The sequence below is a fragment of the Rattus norvegicus genome, chromosome 2 (genome assembly GCF_021556685.1).
Source record: "Rattus norvegicus strain SHRSP/BbbUtx chromosome 2, alternate assembly SHRSP_T2T, whole genome shotgun sequence".
NCBI classification, from domain to species: Eukaryota; Metazoa; Chordata; class Mammalia; order Rodentia; family Muridae; genus Rattus; species Rattus norvegicus.
The window spans coordinates 13,447,916-13,466,452 of NC_141535.1; the positions used below are offsets into that span (position 1 = coordinate 13,447,916).

General features: G+C 41.0%; 1 protein-coding gene and 1 pseudogene across 1 annotated transcript in view; one reads left to right on the top strand and one right to left on the bottom strand.

Annotated features, from left to right (window-relative positions):
• Positions 1-18,537, bottom strand: part of Adgrv1 (adhesion G protein-coupled receptor V1) — a 579,866-nt gene that overhangs the window by 354,985 nt on the left and 206,344 nt on the right. The window contains exons 73-76 of the mRNA XM_087635923.1: positions 17,093-17,228; positions 13,885-14,984; positions 9,277-9,394; positions 7,942-8,113 (exon numbers count right to left, since the gene is read on the bottom strand). Of these exons, the coding sequence (XP_087492049.1) occupies positions 7,942-8,113; positions 9,277-9,394; positions 13,885-14,984; positions 17,093-17,228 (1,526 nt within the window). The remainder of the gene's footprint in view (positions 1-7,941; positions 8,114-9,276; positions 9,395-13,884; positions 14,985-17,092; positions 17,229-18,537) is intronic.
• Mrrf-ps1 (mitochondrial ribosome recycling factor, pseudogene 1) lies at positions 3,837-4,608 on the top strand (annotated as a pseudogene).

Sequence of the window (18,537 nt, forward strand, 5' to 3'; positions counted from 1 at the left end):
ATCCTGCCAATCCATGAGCATGGGAGATCTTTCCATCTTCTGAGGTCTTCTTCAATTTCTTTCTTCAGAGTCTTGAAGTTCTTATTGTACAGATCTTTTACTTGCTTGGTTAAAGTCACACCGAGGTACTTTATATTATTTGAGTCTATTATGAAGGGGGTCTTTTCCCTAATTTCTTTCTCGGCTTGTTTCTCTTTTGTGTAGAGGAAGGCTACTGATTTATTTGAGTTAATTTTATACCCAGCCACTTTGCTGAAGTTGTTTATCAGCTTTAGTAGTTCTCTGGTGGAACTTTTGGGATCACTTAAATATACTATCATATCATCTGCAAATAGTGATATTTTGACTTCTTCTTTTCCAATCTGTATCCTCTTGATCTCCTTTTGTTGTCTGATTGCTCTGGCTAGAACTTCAAGAACTATATTGAATAAGTAGGGAGAGAGTGGGCAGCCTTGTCTAGTCCCTGATTTTAGTGGGATTGCTTCAAGTTTCTCTCCATTTAGTTTAATGTTAGCAACTGGTTTGCTGTATATGGCTTTTACTATGTTTAGGTATGGGCCTTGAATTCCTATTCTTTCCAGGACTTTAATCATGAAGGGGTGTTGAATTTTGTCAAATGCTTTCTCAGCATCTAATGAAATGATCATGTGGTTCTGTTCTTTCAGTTTGTTTATATAATGGATCACGTTGATGGTTTTCCGTATATTAAACCATCCCTGCATGCCTGGGATGAAGCCTACTTGATCATGGTGGATGATTGTTTTGATGTGCTCTTGGATTTGGTTTGCCAGAATTTTATTGAGTATGTTTGTGTCGATATTCATAAGGGAAATTGGTCTGAAGTCCTCTTTCTTTGTTGGGTCTTTGTGTGGTTTAGGTATAAGAGTAATTGTGGCTTCGTAGAAGGAATTCGGTAGGGCTCCATCTGTTTCAATTTTGTGGAATAGTTTGGATAATATTGGTATGAGGTCTTCAATGAAGGTTGATAGAATTCTGCACTAAACCCGTCTGGACCTGGGCTCTTTTTGGTTGGGAGACCTTTAATGACTGCTTCTATTTCCTTAGGAGTTATGGGGTTGTTTAACTGGTTTATCTGTTCCTGATTTAACTTCGATACCTGGTATCTGTCTAGGAAATTGTCCATTTCCTGCATCAATCATCTGTTTTAACAGATGATTTACTGTTACAAAGAAAAATCTGAAATGTTTAACCACGTTGTTAGCATCCTGGCATATCCTGTTAAAGTGACTTGATATATTTTCAACTGCACATGTCATTGTCTAACGGTGCATTAAGCATATTCTTATGTGTCAGTAAGAACCTAATCCATCATTTCTGTTGTGATAATTTGAAAGAAAATGAAACAAAGCAACAAATCCTTTTGTATGATCCAAAAAAGTTCCATCTTTGTCACACACTGAATGCTCTTAATCTCGTTTTCAATGCTTAAAGAAGTCTGTTTAGTTATCCAACAGCATATAAATTTCCTTACTTTTGCCAATACACTGTCCATAAGTTTTGGAATGTGGAACTAGGTATATTCTTTCTACTATGAGGAACTATAGTTGGCAAATGCAAGAAGGTGAAGCAGTAGGAAAAGTAAGGGCAATTGCATTCAAGAGCTAATTATTCCCTAATGGCAGTAGGAGTTTGAATTCACAATAGTCTCTTTGAAGTGAGGATTTTGGCATATTAAGTTCCAATAGACACTCTTGTCTTTATTTTCCAGTAAAATATTCCTTTTCATTGTGATGATGATTAGAACATTACTTATAACCACTTACTATCAAAAGAAAGTGCTGTAATCTAAGTAAAGAACTATCTAAAAACTGAATAGTGTACAGATGGGTGCCTACATATAATTAGACTAAAGACAAAAAGAATCTTCCAGTCGGGCAAAGAAATGCTCTATTCAGACAACGTGCCTAAAATCTATTGAGGAATAAGATTGAAAGAGCATATCTGAACATCTCCAGACTCCTAAATATGATGGGAGACTTCACATGAACCCAATGCACACATATCTGCTGTACGACCCTCTCCTACTAGGGCATTTGTACTTCAGGGTGAAGAAAATTCCTTTCTCGGGAGTCAGAAATGCTCAGAAAAGTAAAAGAAAGGAGAAAAGTAAAAATGAATCAATATCTTACCTAAGCATTTTTCTAAAGCATTGCACCAACGTCTACATGCTTGAGTTTAAATAGATTTAGTGGGTTAAGAGCATACCTGTTATCTTAGCTTTTTTTTTTCTTCTTGTTGTTGTAATAAATTAACCTGACCAAAGCAACTTCTTTTGAAGTTATTTGGCTCACAATTCCAGATTACAATCTCTCTGTAAAGAACTCAGGGAGGTAAGAAGTTGAAGGAGTTAGTGATATTACATCCACAGTCAAGGCCACAGTAGAATTCTCTCCTCTTTCTTCCGTTTAGAGAACAACAGCCTATAAAATGGCGTGGCTCACATTCCAGGCAGTTCTTCCTGTTATCCTAATTAAGAAAATGCTTGCAGGTACACCTACATGCCAATTTATTGTAGACAATTCCTCATTGAGACTTCCTTCTAAGGTAATTCTACATTGTGTCAAGTTGACAACCAAAATCAAATACCCTATTTCCTAAGCTAATTCTTATCTTATATGTTTTGTTAATATACACTCATGAGATGAATCATCAGAGAAAAGGTGAGTTCACTGAAAACTGTTTTAGAAATTCATGAGGCAAGTCGGTTAAATTCTTTATAACTTGAAAATGGAAGTGAATTATTATGTAGTTGACTATGGGGAAAATAGAGTTGAAGGTTCTAAGGTTCTGGCTGAAGAAACTGGACTGAGGGAGACATCACTTTTATTTATCCTGTCACTCTGCACACAGATGTGCCCTGACACCACTCAGTGTGTGTGGGGTGGGGGCGTGTGTGCACTTGTGCATGCATGTATGTGTATGTAACATTTGTGAACCTCTACTAGTGTGGATACATCTACTGCAGAAGTCCCTCAGGCTCCAGGCCCATTTCTTCTTAGTAAAAGAATCACTATCAATCTTCTCTTAGGGTCAATCAATTCCTTGTCAAGAACTGTGTTAATCTTCTTCATTTGTTATCATCACAATTAATCTTCCTAACAGCCCTTTTGTTAACCCCTTTGAACCTGGAAGGCTGATCAAGGCTAATCCAGTATTATCTAATTAATTCATGTGTGAACTAAGATTTGAACCAAGGTCTTCTGTCATGAGAGCTAAAACTCTGCCAATCACATGGACGACTGAACAAGCTCTGTACAATTTAAACCATTTCTCTGGCAATAACTAAAGACATTAAAGAGAATTCTTAGGCCAAAACGTTGGGACTAATTATATTGATCTGCTGGCATATCCACACAGGCTCTCCAACCTCATTGTAAAATAATAATAATGATAATGATAATAACAACAACAACAACAACAACAACAACAATAATAATAATAATAATAATAATAATATGGTTTCTGTATTTCCTGGCTTATACTGCTAGCTCTCAGTTTATGAGAAATAGAAGAAATCCAAACTCGAGAAGCCAAATCCATGCTAAATAATCAAACATAGCTTATGAAAAGCATAGAAAATTGTAGTGCATGTTTTCATTTTCTTAAAAACACAATCATGCACCTCCGCCTCCACTGTCCCACGTATGTTTCTCTATAATCCCGGCTGTAGCTGCCGCTGCTTCTGAGGATTCTCTCCTGTCATGGCCTTGGGAATAAGATGCTTTCGCAGTTACCTGGCTGATTTGAGCAGACCTGTTTCAGAAGTTCCCATGAAGACAGTGTGAGGAAGACAACATGATCATATACAGTACTCAGCCTACCCAGCAGAGCCAGTTCACCATTTTGCAACCAAGAAGGCCAAAGCCAAAGGGAAAGGACAGCCCCAGGCCAGAGTAAACATTAACACTGCCTTGGTTGAGGACATAATCAGCTTGTAAGAGGTGGATGAAGACAATGAAATCTGTGGTGGAAGCACTTAAAGATAATTTCAATAAGACTCTCAATATAAGGACTGCACCAGGATCCCTTGATCATATTACTGTGGTAACTGCTGATGGGAAGCTCGCTCTAAACCAGATTGGCCAGATCTCCATGAAGTCGCCACAGCTGATTCTGGTGAATATGGCCAGCTTCCCAGAGTGTACAGCTGCAGCTATCAAGGCTATACGAGAAAGTGGAATGAATCTGAACCCAGAAGTGGAAGGAACACTAATTCGGGTACCCATTCCTAAAGTAACCAGGGAACACAGAGAAATGCTGGTGAAACCGGCCAAACAGAACACCAACAAAGCCAAAGAAAATTTACGGAAGGTTCGCACTAATGCAATGAATAAACTGAAGAAGTCAAAGGACAAAACCTCGGAGGACACCATTAGGCTCATCGAGAAGCAGATCAGCCAAATGGCAGATGACACGGTGGCAGAGCTGGACCGGCGTCTCGCAGCAAAGACCAAAGAACTTCTTGGATGAAAGTCAGCAGTCACAGCCGAGCACCGGTGTCTGCTCATGCAGTGGGGGGCAAGCGTGTGCGCCCACTGCCCTAACCATCCATGGGAGGCTGACACTGCTGCTCTCCGTCAGCCACTCAGCTTCCTGTTGGGATGGTCAGGCTTATGGGATCTCTTCCTCGTTTCCTCACTCTGCTCAGAATCTCCTGGTGTGAAGGCCCTCAGAGAATGTCTCCTGGTGTGAAGGCCCTCAGAGAATGTCTCCTGGTGTGAAGGCAGAGGACCTTTACTCTGTCAGTGACCTTGACTGTGGTGTCACCGCAAGACTAGGGCCACTGTCAGGCTTAGCAGCTCCTCTCTTCAACACAGGAGCCTCCTTTCAAACTGTGAATCATCCCCTGCCCTTGTGTTAAACTCATTTGGATTAACGTGGACCTTCAGTCCAACTGCTAATGATCAAGCTAAATAAATTGGAAAATAAAAAAAAAACACAATCATATTCTCCTTTACTTTTGAGATATGGTACAAGTGCCCAGGCTGGCCTCTGACTGTGTTCTTTGTGCTTCAGCCTCTGGAGTGCTACTATTAAAGATCTGTCTCTCCTCTCAGCTTCTTCTTGTTTTACATTTTCTTTGACTGACATAAGAATATGTTGTCCTTGTCTGTTACTTACTGTTTAACAGCTGGAAAAACAATGGAAGTATAATATTTTGAAAATTAGTTATCTTTCTTACCAATCTGAAACTACTTAAATATTTACTTAATTTGTGGCTTTCCTCTAGTTAGACCAGTGATCCTCAACATTCCTAATGGTGTAATACATATATACATATATAAAGGCAATAAAATCACTCAATAACACGGTAGACAGAGCCCAAATGGAGATCTCCTGTGACCAAATGAAGCTTCCAGTACTGAGAATGTTTTATATGTAATTGAGTTGTTGACCAAAGGGATCCCACATAAACCCCCAAACAACTAAGACTTGTCAAGACTGTAGGATGTTCTCCAAAAAACTGATGTCAAGGCCTTTGGTTGAGAACAACACCCACACAACTCACTGTACATGGAGAAGTCAAGCTAGTGCCTATATACAGCCTTTAGCCTTATGTTCTGGTGTGTTTGGTAGAGAATGGTACTCTGCACACTACCAAAGCAGAAAGGTAAATACCAGCCCAGCCACAAGTCCTTTGCTTTGCAAGATAATACTGGTGCAATGGTAGCACACAGCTTGTGTGAGCAACCAACCAATATCTGTCTTGACTTAAGGACCACTCCATGAGCTGAAACCCATATCTAGCACTGCTTGGGTGACCAAAAACCTGAAACTAAATAGCCTATAGCCAGACAATATGCAGCAAGTAAAAGACCTCAGGAAACCCTTAGTAGAATGTTTCCATCAAAGCCCTCCCCTTAGGAATCAGGGAGTCTGCAGAAGAAGAGACTGGAAGATCTTAAGAACTAAGAGGATAGGGAAAAGATGAGGCCTTTTAAATCAATGGAATTGACACACACAAGAACTCACAGAGACTGAGGAGGTTGTACAGGGCCAATGTGGATCTGGACCAGATGAAGTCTTAGAGCTGAAAGGAGAAGTGAACACATGGCCCATTCCTAACCCAGACGCTATTGGTAACCACTTACAAATGAAAATGTAATTCTCCCCAAGGAGTTTCACTGGGGAAACAAACTATTCTTAGGAGTAGGCTGTGCACCAGCAGGAGGTTTTCCCCCCACGATTTATGCTGTAAGCCCTGTGAGTATATATTTTATCTTCCAGTTTTATGTTTTTATAGGATTCCTGAGTGTGCAAATGAGTGGGTGTTTCTGTGTCTTTTCTTAGGGTCCTATTCTTCTGCTTGTTTGTTTTGTCCTATTCGGATGTGTTAGTTTTTGTTCCTTTACACTGTTATATTATTTTATTATACGATATTATTTTCTCCTAGAAGCCTCTTTGCTTTCTAATGATAGACAGAAATGATTGAGAGGGAGGAGGAGCTGACAGAGCTGGGAGGACTAGAGGTAGGAGAAACTGTACTTACTGTATATTATATGAAGAGAAAATCTATTTTCAATAACAAATTAAAACAGTGGTCATCACTATTCTTTGTACACTTAAGTAGTTAGAGTTTAACAGTAAGAACTGCACATAAAGATTTATTTCTAGGAAAAGCAAGAATAGCATCAAAAATTGGGACGCGTGCTTAGCGCCTGTGAAAATGCCAACAAATGAAGCAGAAAGGAGGCCTGAGATCTTCTTTAAATCAGTAGGACACAGGCTAAGGAGGGCAGACTGTTCTCCCGCTTCCTCCAGGTCGCCTTCCCAGAAACAAGAGGGCCCTGGCATCAGCCTCACATCTACTGAGGTTCCTACAGGACCTCTGTTGAGCTGGAACTGCAGCGTTGTAAACAGGGTACTGAGAAAATTATCCTCAAAGGTGTGAGTTAATAAAAACACTTCAGTGTGCATGAACAGTATTTCTCAGAAACTTCTAGGGCCAGGAACAAGGTCTCACAACTCAACAAAAACAAAATAGCAATTACCCAGGGCGTGCGAGCCTCAGTGACCAATGACAGGTGGTCTCTTTTGCTTTCAGAACAAAATATCCACAAAATATGAAACTGTGTATGGCGACCACCTTAGAAGACAGAAGTATAACTAATATAGCAACTCTCAAAAGCTGATAAGATAAGTGGAAAAATATTTGAAATATTGAAATGTACAATGATAGTATTTCCAAATTGGCTGAGTGACACGAACAGCTTTGAGACAAGTGTATCTGTGTGATTCTCTGCTGAGGGACTTTGTGGTTCATGCAAAGAAGCCCTCATGCTTCAACATTCATTTCAGAATTTGGCGGACTGGTTTTTATTAGATATTTTGATTTAATAAATGTGCAGCAAAAATTAAACAGTGCTGAGTATACCATAGAGGGTGAAGCATCAAAATCTCATAGAATCCCATACATGTATTATCAAGCACCCTGTCAACTCAGGTGGGTCACTGTGAGAAAAGCCATTTGAATGATGCAGACTGTCCTGGCAGTGGGCCCAGTTCTGTGTCCCAGAGCCACATGCAGCTCAGTTATCCAAGGAGGTACCAAAGGCCGTCTCTGTGCCTCTTTTGTAAATCAAAGCTATAACACCCAAGAATACATGAAACAAACATCTCTCGTGTATAAATAGAAAAAATGTTTATGAATATAAGAACAAAGCTGTAAATAGTCGGAGTAGTTAGAGAGATTGATTTGGCTACACACAGCAAGCGGCCGGGCCAAACGTACCCTAGACCTGGCAAAAAAAGAGAAAACACTCAGCAAAAATTTATGATGACATAAATTTACACCTAAGTCTTTGTTCTAATAAAGAGGCGTAGACGTCATGCGAAGACAGTCACCACCCAGTAAGTTTCTATCGGGATGCTCTGAGGTGTGTAATTCTAAAGAAGCGCTTAGCGGCTCACAGCACTTACCTTCTTGGGATTGAGTTCAAGGTGGATAAAACACTGTGTTTGACCCACTGTGCAAGTGGTGACCCCTGCCACAGACCGGAGTTCATCTGTTAGGTTTAGCCCCTTCTCCTGGAGAATGGTGGCTGTTTGGTTAAGTGTGACTCGCCAAAAGACCTGGACTTCTTCAAAGGCCCTGTGCACAAAAAACAAACAAGAAAACCTGGAACCCATGAAATGTAGTGACACTTCTGTCACTGGCACTATGTGAACTTCCCTTCTCCTCCACAGGGGGCAGCACTTATTGTGACTGACAATGGGGAACAGAGCTGCACTTGCAGCAATGAGAACACTAAGACATGGTCTCCATAGCATTCTCTAATGACCCACTGTTCAGTGATGAACTAATGCTCAGGAATGTTAAGTCAAATTCTCTCTGTCCAATGTAACAAAATGTGCAAACAAACAGCAGAGAGAATCTCAAACCTCAAGAAAATGGGTATTATTGATCTTTTAGCAATAATTTCTCTAGAGGAACACACTACAACTAAAAACAGATATATTTAAAACCAAAAGATATCCTACATTTTTACAGAAGCAGCCCCTATGTTTTAATCCATACATATGTGCATGCACATAGCAAGTAAAGACATGTACTAAGTTACTAAAAACTCACTACTGAGTTTAGGCAGCAAGGAAACCTTTGATGTTCCAAGTCTCCCCTGGAGCGCAGTGGTGATATACACTGTCATCACAGAATGGTTATCATGATAAAGAGATGGTCTAAACCATCCGATATTGATCTGGATGGTATGCAAAACATTCTAGTAATTCTTATGCTATGGCTAAAAGCCCAATGAGTTAAGTAATAGATTGAGAATGACATCATCCCCACACTAGTGAGGTAGCTTGGCCAATAAAAGCACTGGCCATCCTAGCCTGACAATCTGAATTTAATCCCTCAGACCCATACAGAAGAAAAGTGACAACTGAAAGTTGTCTTCTGACCCAACCATTAGACGGGTGCCCGCAAGTAATAATAGTAAATGTAGAATATATACTGTCAAACTAGCTTGCAGGCCACCTTTATCGGTAGTCACCCTGCTGTCATCATTCGTTATGAATCTTAAGTTCTGTATACAATTTCAGGATGTTACATCTCCGAGTGTGAACGCACACGCACACACACACACACACACACGCACACACACGCGCACACGCACACGCACACACACACGCACACACACACGCACACACACACGTGCGCGCGCACACGCATACACGCACACACACGCGCGCACACACGCACGCACACACATGCACGCACACACACGCACGCACACACACACGCACACACACCTGTTGGGCTGCCTCGTGACCTCTAGGCGCTGACTGCTCTTATCAGTTCCTTCCCTCAGCTCCAGGCCTCTCAGGGACTCCTCACTGAAGCCGACAATGCCGTTGTGGAGGTCACTACCTGGAAGGGAAAATGGAGAGCTATCAACATTTGGGAATTTATAAACCCTCCAGTGCCACAGTCATCTTGACAGCCCAGAGAGTCTAAAGGAGAGATTCCCACATGGAAAGTGGGAACTTTAATTTTTAACTTTTTTTCTAAAAACATTCCCAGACTATAATGCCAAAGCGGGTATCAATTGGAGAAGCAAAGGCAAGAAGAAACCACCTTAACATCCTAGTGTGTGTTCATGATTCTCTTTCTCCTTTTTTTGGTTTAACTTGTTTGATTTTTATTGAAACTAGATTCTTTCTTCATATCATATATCCTGAGCACAGTTTTTTCTCCCTCCGTTCTTCCTAGCTCCCTCCAACTTCACCTCTCCCCAAGATCCACTACCCTCCATTTCTTCTTCAGAAAAAAGCAGTCCTCCAAGAGGATCAAACAGGACAAAATGAGATACAAAAAGACAAGGCAAAGGCTGGACACACGATGTCTCTAACGAGACTCTACAGTACACTTGCTAGCAGCTGGCCTTTCACATGGTTGCTAGTCCAAAGGTTGTGCATCACACACAGTGCAAACTCCAACAGAGTAGCAACTCTTTGCTTTCTGTATTCTACTGTGCTCCTAGCAGAAGAGTGCCAGCTTAGGGCAAGCCTTTAATAAAAAGTATTTGTCAAGTAAATGAAGTATGTAATTAATTTACCTTCCTTTAAATGGGTAGTTTATGTCACATACTTACCTGCCCCAGGACAAAAGGAGAAAAGGATTAGGCAAACCTGAGTGTTAGAGGCTCCTTGGTGGTTATTTGAAGCATTACACACACACACACACACACACACACACACACACACACACACACACACCACACATGCACATACAACACATACACCACACACATACATACATATATATACATGTACATACTCACACATATACACAACACACATATACATATCACATATACACACAACACATACATATCATATGCACATACATACATGCATATATACACATATATACTCACACATATATACACACCTTACCCCATATACACATGCATATGCACACAATACATACTCATACATACATACCATACACACATACACACCACATACATACACAACACATACTCACACACACACGTACACCACACATACATACACACACACATACACAACACACACATACTCATATATATATAACAAATATACACACAAATGTGTATGCATATGCACACATGTATATACTCACATACACACCATATACACACACAACACATACACATTTTCACACACATACACACCACACATACATACATATAACATACACACATACACCACATACACATACCATATATACATGTACATACCCACACACAAGCATAAGCAGGATCCAACCTAGTGGTGGGGAGGAGCGTCTACTGCATGCTGACACAGTCATTTCATGTCCAACCAGCATGTAAGTGAATGTGGGTCAGGCCAGTATCTGAGATACTGCATGTGCTGTCTCTGAGTGACAGCCTTTCAAAGTCATCCTAGAGCAGTGGTTTGCAACCTTTCTAATACTGTCACCCTTTGACACAATTCTTCTTGTTGTGCTGACCCCAACTGTAAAATTATTTTTGTTGCTATTCATAACTGCAGTTTTGCTACTGTTATGAGTCAGGATGTAAATATCTTTGGAGATAGAGGTTTGACAAGGGGGGTCTCTCATAGGAGAAATGATCCTAAAGCAATCAACCTCAAAAACAATTTACATCATCCACCCAGGATGGTTCCAGAAATAAACACTGGTGCAGGTTAGTGAGATGAAAAACTGTGTAACTGTACTGCTTGGGGAGAGACAACAGGAACCAGGAACTCTGTCTCCCAGCTCTGAAGTGTAAGAAAATGTGGACACATGTGCTGTGGCGTGCATGTGATGGGCTTTGTCCTCACTCCTCCTAGGTGCACTTTATCAGCTACCGTGACAGTCCTCACTTTCCTTAATTTAGCCATTATAATCACGTTTTAGCCCGGCATTAGACGATGATGCCACATTTTCCTCTTCAGTAGCAATTATTTCCTCCCAGCTCTGGCTCTGCTCTTCCCTGGTAGTTTAGTATCCTGTTTTCTTTTGTAGAGCAATAGCCACTGTCCAGGGTCAAATTAAAATTCTCTTGTTACATCTACAGTAAACTCAAGCCGTATTTCTTGGTAAGGTGATTCTGTATTTCTAATGTATCAGTGCTCAGGTCCAAGACCAAATGAGTCATTTAGGATCTGGCTTCTTTTAAAGTGGGTTCTATGGGCTGGAGAGATGGCTCAGTGGTTAAGAGCACTGACTGCTCTTCCAGAGGTACAGAGTTCAATTCCCAGCAACCATATGGTGGCTCACAACCATCTGTAATGGGATCAGATGCCCCCTTCTGGTGTGTCTGAAAACAGCTACAGTGTACAGTGTACTTACAAACATTAAATAAATAAACCTTTAAAAAATAAAATAAAGTGGGTTCTAACATCTAAACACGGAAAGATTGTGCTGACTGGTTGATGACAGAATCAGGAGAGTTAATGATCTACTTAAAACAAAATATTATAAAGAGGAGAATCCAGGTGGGTGACAGGAGCATGGGCAGAATAGAAGAGTAAAGACACATTAGGTAATGTGGCCATAACTGGCAATGGCCCTGGGTGTGCAGCATCACATGATATTAACAGACAGGCATGGCAAGGAGTCCATTGCATCCATTTGTCTGACAGAGAATCTCACACTGTTCAGACTTCGAGCAGGCTTTTGTGTGCCCTATTGCCTGATAAATGGAGAAGCAATTTCCTGCCAGACACCATCCTGATAATAGCATAATTGCATGCTGATCACCAGAAAGCTCTCTTCCAACCACCTAACCAGGGATCAAAGCCTCGCGATTGCATGGTAACTCATGGAGGAGTGTTCAGAAGAGCTGGAAACCTCTAGAGACCATTTTTATTTTCACTGGACTGATTTCCAGTCACACTGATTGCTAGACATTTTGGCTGTCAGCCATGGTCATATCTGAATGGCTGTAATAAAATGTTTAAATCATAGAACATGAGGGTGATGCTTAATTCCAAACAAATTTTAGTGGAAATATATGAATTATATTAAGCCAATGTAAAAAAATTGCAGAAATGAATTAAAATTTACAATGCTCTCAATATACTACTGAAATAGGAATGGTGTTAAGTATAGTTAGGGAAAATTTGTAAGGTAATAGAAATAGGAAAAACAGTATAAAGGAAGTTATTACAATGTAATAACTGAATGGCTAAAATAGCACAATTCTGAGGAAGCCAGTGAATCTTAGGAACCAGTGAGCGCTGAGATCTAGTGCAGAGCACGTAGGTGGTAAATTTCTTAGTATTATACACTTTGAGGTTACTAAGAATGAACCTCAGGAGTTCTCGCCACAGAAACATTAAGATTTGAGATGATGAGTATGGTTGTTGGCTTGAATTCATTATTTGACTATTTAGAACTCACATCTCATGCATATGAAAATAGATACTATGTAATCAAAATACAGTTCAATCATAAACTGGCCTTGTTACTGCCTTAGTTATTGATAAGCTGTGCTTATCTACTTTGTGCACTGTTATATAGCATTATTTCAGAAGTAAACAGCAAGTTACCACCACATCAACATGTGTGAGGACTCCTAAAATTAACCATCTGTGTGAATGTATATAAATAGGACATAGGAACACAGAGAGTGGGAGGCAGGAACACGATGACTGGATCAGTAGCCATAGATTAAAAAACAGAAAACTTTAAACTATTGTAACACAAATATATAGGGTTTGTGTGTTTGTATGTGTGTATACATGTACATCATACACATGCATAAACTATACATACATATACATAGAGTTTGGTGTGTGTGTGTGTGTCCAACTAGTACAATGACTATATCAATTATCTTGGGTCAAAAATAATAAAAGATAATAATTTTAATCTAATTCAGAGCATATGCAGAAGATTTTTTGACAATTACAACTTTGCTTTAAGATGATTACTGGAAGTGGCTAAAAACTTAGAATACCATTTCAAAACAAGCAATCTTATGTTTGGATATCCAAACAGCATTTCTAGAAAAATAATGTGGACTTAAGGATTTTTTTCTCTCTGTTGTGAAACTACAGATTTATAGATCAAGTACCTGGCCCTTATCTAAGCAATGCCTATAATTCGGTAAGTTGTAGTCTGGCCTGAAAACAGCACGAGCTCACGGTATCACTCGTTACTTTAGGAAGACAGTTATTTCATATCATTGTCATTGTTATTTAGACAGGATCTCATTCTTTCACTGACTGGCCTGGAACTCACTATGTAGAGCAAGCTGGTTCTAAACTTGGAGAGATCTGCCTGCTTCTGTCTCCTGAATGCCACAATTAAAGGCATGCACTACCATGCCCATCCCAAAGAAAAGCAATTTCTAATGAGTTATGATGAGTGACTCAAATAACTGTAGTGAGGATGTACATTACCTGTGATAAGGATTAGAGCAAAGGCTGAGAACCCAGAGCCATCCTTTCCCCTCACAATCTCTGCTCCCCCTTGAGGGTCAGTGAGAAACACATAGAAGAATTCCTGCCCCTCGGGCTCATCATCATCCAGAATTCGAACTGCAATTCTATGTTCTCTTTCCCCATTGAGAAACGTCAGGGTTAGCATTTGTTCTTCGAAGTCTTCTTCTTCAACTGCCCATGTTAGGTTGCCAATTCCATAAACATCCTGAAAGGGCCAGACGCTGGGTTCCTTCTGAGCACATCTTCCCCCAAAAGTCCTCACTGTTACACTGACATTGCCTGCGAACCCACCTATCCTCTGGATTTGAATATCTGCAGTACTGGGTGTGTTATTCTTCATTTCCTCTGACACATAGACAATGGGGGGTCCGAGACTCAGTGTCCCAAAGACTGCAGCCTGAGCAGTTCCTGGGGCCAAGTCAGGCTCCTCAGATATGGCGCTGTGAATGGTGACAAGTTTCTCAGGGATGGCAGACACATCCACTGTCTCTGTAACAGGGGCAAACACCTCCGTGGTATATGGAATGGTGGTTATCTTGCTTTTGTTAGGGTGTGTGGTAAAATCAGCTTCCATGGCAAGGAGAGTGCTGTCAGCTGCCACAGTCCCTGCTGTCACAGGGACAGAGACAGCTACTCCAGCCGGGTCATCATTGTCCAGTATGGTGACCATTGCAACACTGAGATCTGGATTTAGGCGAGGTCTCCAACTCACATCTCCCTTTCCTGGTCCCCTAGTTTCTACTGAAGTAAGATTAATGTAAAATGTTTCTTCTCTCTCAGGAAGCTGATCGTTAATAATGGTTATTTCAAAATCAACCTCAGCTTGGAATCTCTGAAAAAAAATTTCCCCCTTCTGAATAGGTTCGAAGTCCTCCAGAGGCTTAGCGCTTCCTGCAGTCGTCTTGTAGGAGACTTTAATCAGGTCACCCTGAAACCCAAACAGTCTTTGCACACATATTCGGATTATCAGTGCATCCTCTGACACTGTGATATTTCTTGAGCCTGGGGAAAACTGGAAGACTCCCAGGGGTTCAATTTCAGCAGTAGTAAAAGCCGATCTGGAAAAAAGTTCAAACATATGGACTGAACTTAACATAAGCATACCACTGGAGAATAATCTCCTTCAATACTTAAAATGCAAGAACCGTGTTAGAAATACCATGTTCTCTCATACTCACAAGTAAGCATGAGAACCATACAAGCAGAGAATGCAACGGCAGTGGCGGGGCCTAACACGGCTCAGAGAAAGTGCGCATCTGCGCTCAGACACCCTGCCACACAGGAGCGGTAGTCTGATGGCCTGAAACACGTGGTCTGTAGCCAGGACAGAGAGACAAGAATACCCATGATACTCTGAGTGTTGGCTTTCTCTCGTGGCTTCCAAGACAAGCTATTCTTTTGTACTATGAGCAAAATCCTTGTGTCTTCCAGTTCTCAGCAAGGAAACTACTTTCTCACAAAAATGTAACCAAAACTTGTATGTGAGTTAGAAACATCACTGGTTGAAAACTTTATCCTTACCTCTTAGCTATGCATTTAATTACTAGCTAGTTACATGTGAAGTTATGTTTAGTGGTACACTAGCCTATTCCTGTCCATGAAAAATTTATAAATAAGTTTGATTATATTAATGTATTATATGTCAAACTTATAAATTATATATATTTGCATGATGTTTTAGCAGATACCTCAAGTCCATCTGTCTCCACTGAGAAGCACATAAATACAGTTAAGAGTTGAGACCGTGGCTGGAGAGCCTGCCATCAAATACGGATTTAGAGTGTGATACTGGGTTCAGTACATACTCTATCTGTTCTGGTTAGTTGTCAGTCAACTTGATACAAGCTGGAGTTAATGGGAAAGAGGAACCCGAGGGAAGAAAACGCCTCCATCAGATCGTCCATGAGGCAGTTTCCTGATTGAGGATTGATGAGGGCGGTCCCAGCTCACCGGGAGCAGTGCAGCCCCTGCCCCAGAGATCCAGGGTTGTATAAGGAAGCAAGCTGAGGAAGCCTTGAAGAGCAAGCAAGCCATCAGCATTCTCCCACAGTGTCTGCATCAGCTCCTGCCTCCACATCCCTGCCTCAACTTCCCTCAGTGGTGGGTGTGATGTGAAAGGTGTGGTATAAAATAAACATCTTCCTTCATTTGGTCATGGTGTTTTATCACAGCAAGAGAAAAAGAACGAGAACACCACCTGCTCCACTGATAAGACAAGACATAAAATGCTAAGCACACAGTTGGTCCTAGAAGTAGCAGAGTGAGGCGGGCTTACAGCAGTGTTTGATTTGGGGAAGCACTGCATAAACCTATTTGTCGGTAATGTTGTTGTTAAAGACATTTAATTTTGTCACCCTGAAATACGTTCTTCGGACAAATGTTATTTCAAGTGGGATATATCAAAACAGGCAACTACAGACAACCAACCTCCCATGCACGACATGCATGCAATCGTTTTGAACACACACTAGTCCACTGCTATTATTCTGGCCAAGCCCATCCCAAGTAGGAGAAGCCAACTGCTTTTAGGTAGAATATATTTATCTGTATATTGAATTCCATATAAACAATTATTACAGATAACTAACAATGCCAAATACAATTAAGCAGAAACTGATTTCAATAAGTATTGCCATTCACTAACTGTGATGCACAGTTTTAGTGATTTTGGGAAATGAGAGTTTGCAGCTCTTCCTCAGAGGACAGTCCCTTTAAAAACTGAGGCTGTTGTGATTAGGGAAGCTGAGAGCCCAGGCATCCATCCTGAGGCTGGAGATCAAGGTGTCCTCTCCCAATGGCAGAGAAGACGGGGCCTCTACTGACAAGGTTCTCCCACACTGTCTCTGACATGCAAGCTATGAATTACTCCACCGGAATCTCAAGGTCATTGTTTGGTCTCACTGACACATTGCAAATGATCCCATATCAGTGGTTCTTAACTGACCTAATGCTGCAAATCTTTAATACAGGTCTGCATCTTGTGATGACTCCCAGCCATAAAATTAGATACATTGTTACTTCATAACTCTAAGTGTGCTACTACTGTGAGCTGTAATATAAATATCTGATATGCAGAAGATCTGATATTCAAACCCTGTGAAAGGATATTTCAACTCCCAGGGGTTAAGACCCACTGCCTTAGATGGTGAACTTCTCCTTGCCATACCTAAGCTGAGCTCCACCTGCAGCACTGCTCCTCAGGCCTGACAGATGAAGGACAAAGGCCTCTGGCTGGCCAGGGCTGGGAAACGTCCATAGGAGGACTCCTTTCTTCTGTTCTCCATGCAGAAAAGAGAGGCTCCCTGGAGAAAGAATGACAGAGAAGGTTATCACTCCTTCCTTCTGTTTGCTTAAATTCTATTCTATATGCATGAGTGTTTTGTCTTTGTGTATGGCCATGCATCTGTCTGAAGAGGTTGGGCAGACTATAAGGTCCCCTGGGACCAGAGTCACAGAAGGTTATGAGTCATCTTGTGGATGCTGGTAATGGAACCTTGGTCCTCTGGAAAAGCAGCCAGTGCTCTTAACCGCTAAGCCATTTCTCCAGCCTACTTCCACTTCTTAAACTGGAATGTGTTGCTAATACATACACTGAAATGACCTAAAATTCGATTTGGTTCCAAAAAGATAGAATGTTTAATAACAGGAACAAGAAATAAATACATTTGTACACATCTCTGAGACCACAGAGTTTTACTCCCTGCTTACTCCCCTATCTTTCCTTCCCCCTCTCTTCCCCCTCCCTCTCCATCTCCTTCTTTCCCTCCCCATTCCCCTCCCCCACCCACTCCCCTTCCCCTTCTCTAGGCTTTTCCCTTCCCCCTCTACTCAATTGCCAAATGTAGCAGTGATAGGAAGGGAATGGCTAGGGTGATGTTAGGTAAGCTTTCCTGCAAATTTGGTGCTAAGCTGTGGTTTGAATTCTGGCCTCAGTGTTTTTTAACAGCAGGGTATCACAGGAATTTAGGGTAAAACATCACAATGTGTGTATTTTATTTTAGGTTAGAAGAACATGTCATGATCAAGAAGGTTTACAACTGTTAAGTGAAGTCCATGAGTTTAGGGGTTATATTAATTATTCATTGCATTTAAAAGTTATTATAAAAGATCAAAAGAAAAATCTAGTTTACCTAAAGACACGAACCCACTACTTGTAAACTCCATTATTTTTAAATCAAGTTATTATAATAATAATTCACTAAACATTTTTCAAAGCTTATGTGCAAGCCAAGTCACAAATAAACCTACACCTAATGAACAAGAGTCCTACATGGAGACTATGGTTAATCATACATAAACAGACATGACCACAGAACGACAGAAAGGACAGAAGAATAACAATACAGTAAAAATGGCAAAGGGGGCCAGAATGCAGGTAAAGAAGATCATAAAAGATCTTTAACTTAGGGGCAAGCCAAGAAGAAAATAAGAATCAGCATCCTTTGCAGTGGACGTGAAATGCTCCACCCAAGGCAAGCCTGGTGCCGTGCTGTCACAAAATGAAGTAGCACACAAATGCACACTAGACTGGAGAGTGCCCTGCCACAGCTGATGGCTGACGTCGCAATGGCGTCACGTTTGGTGTCTGCATTCTATTCTCATTGCCTAAAG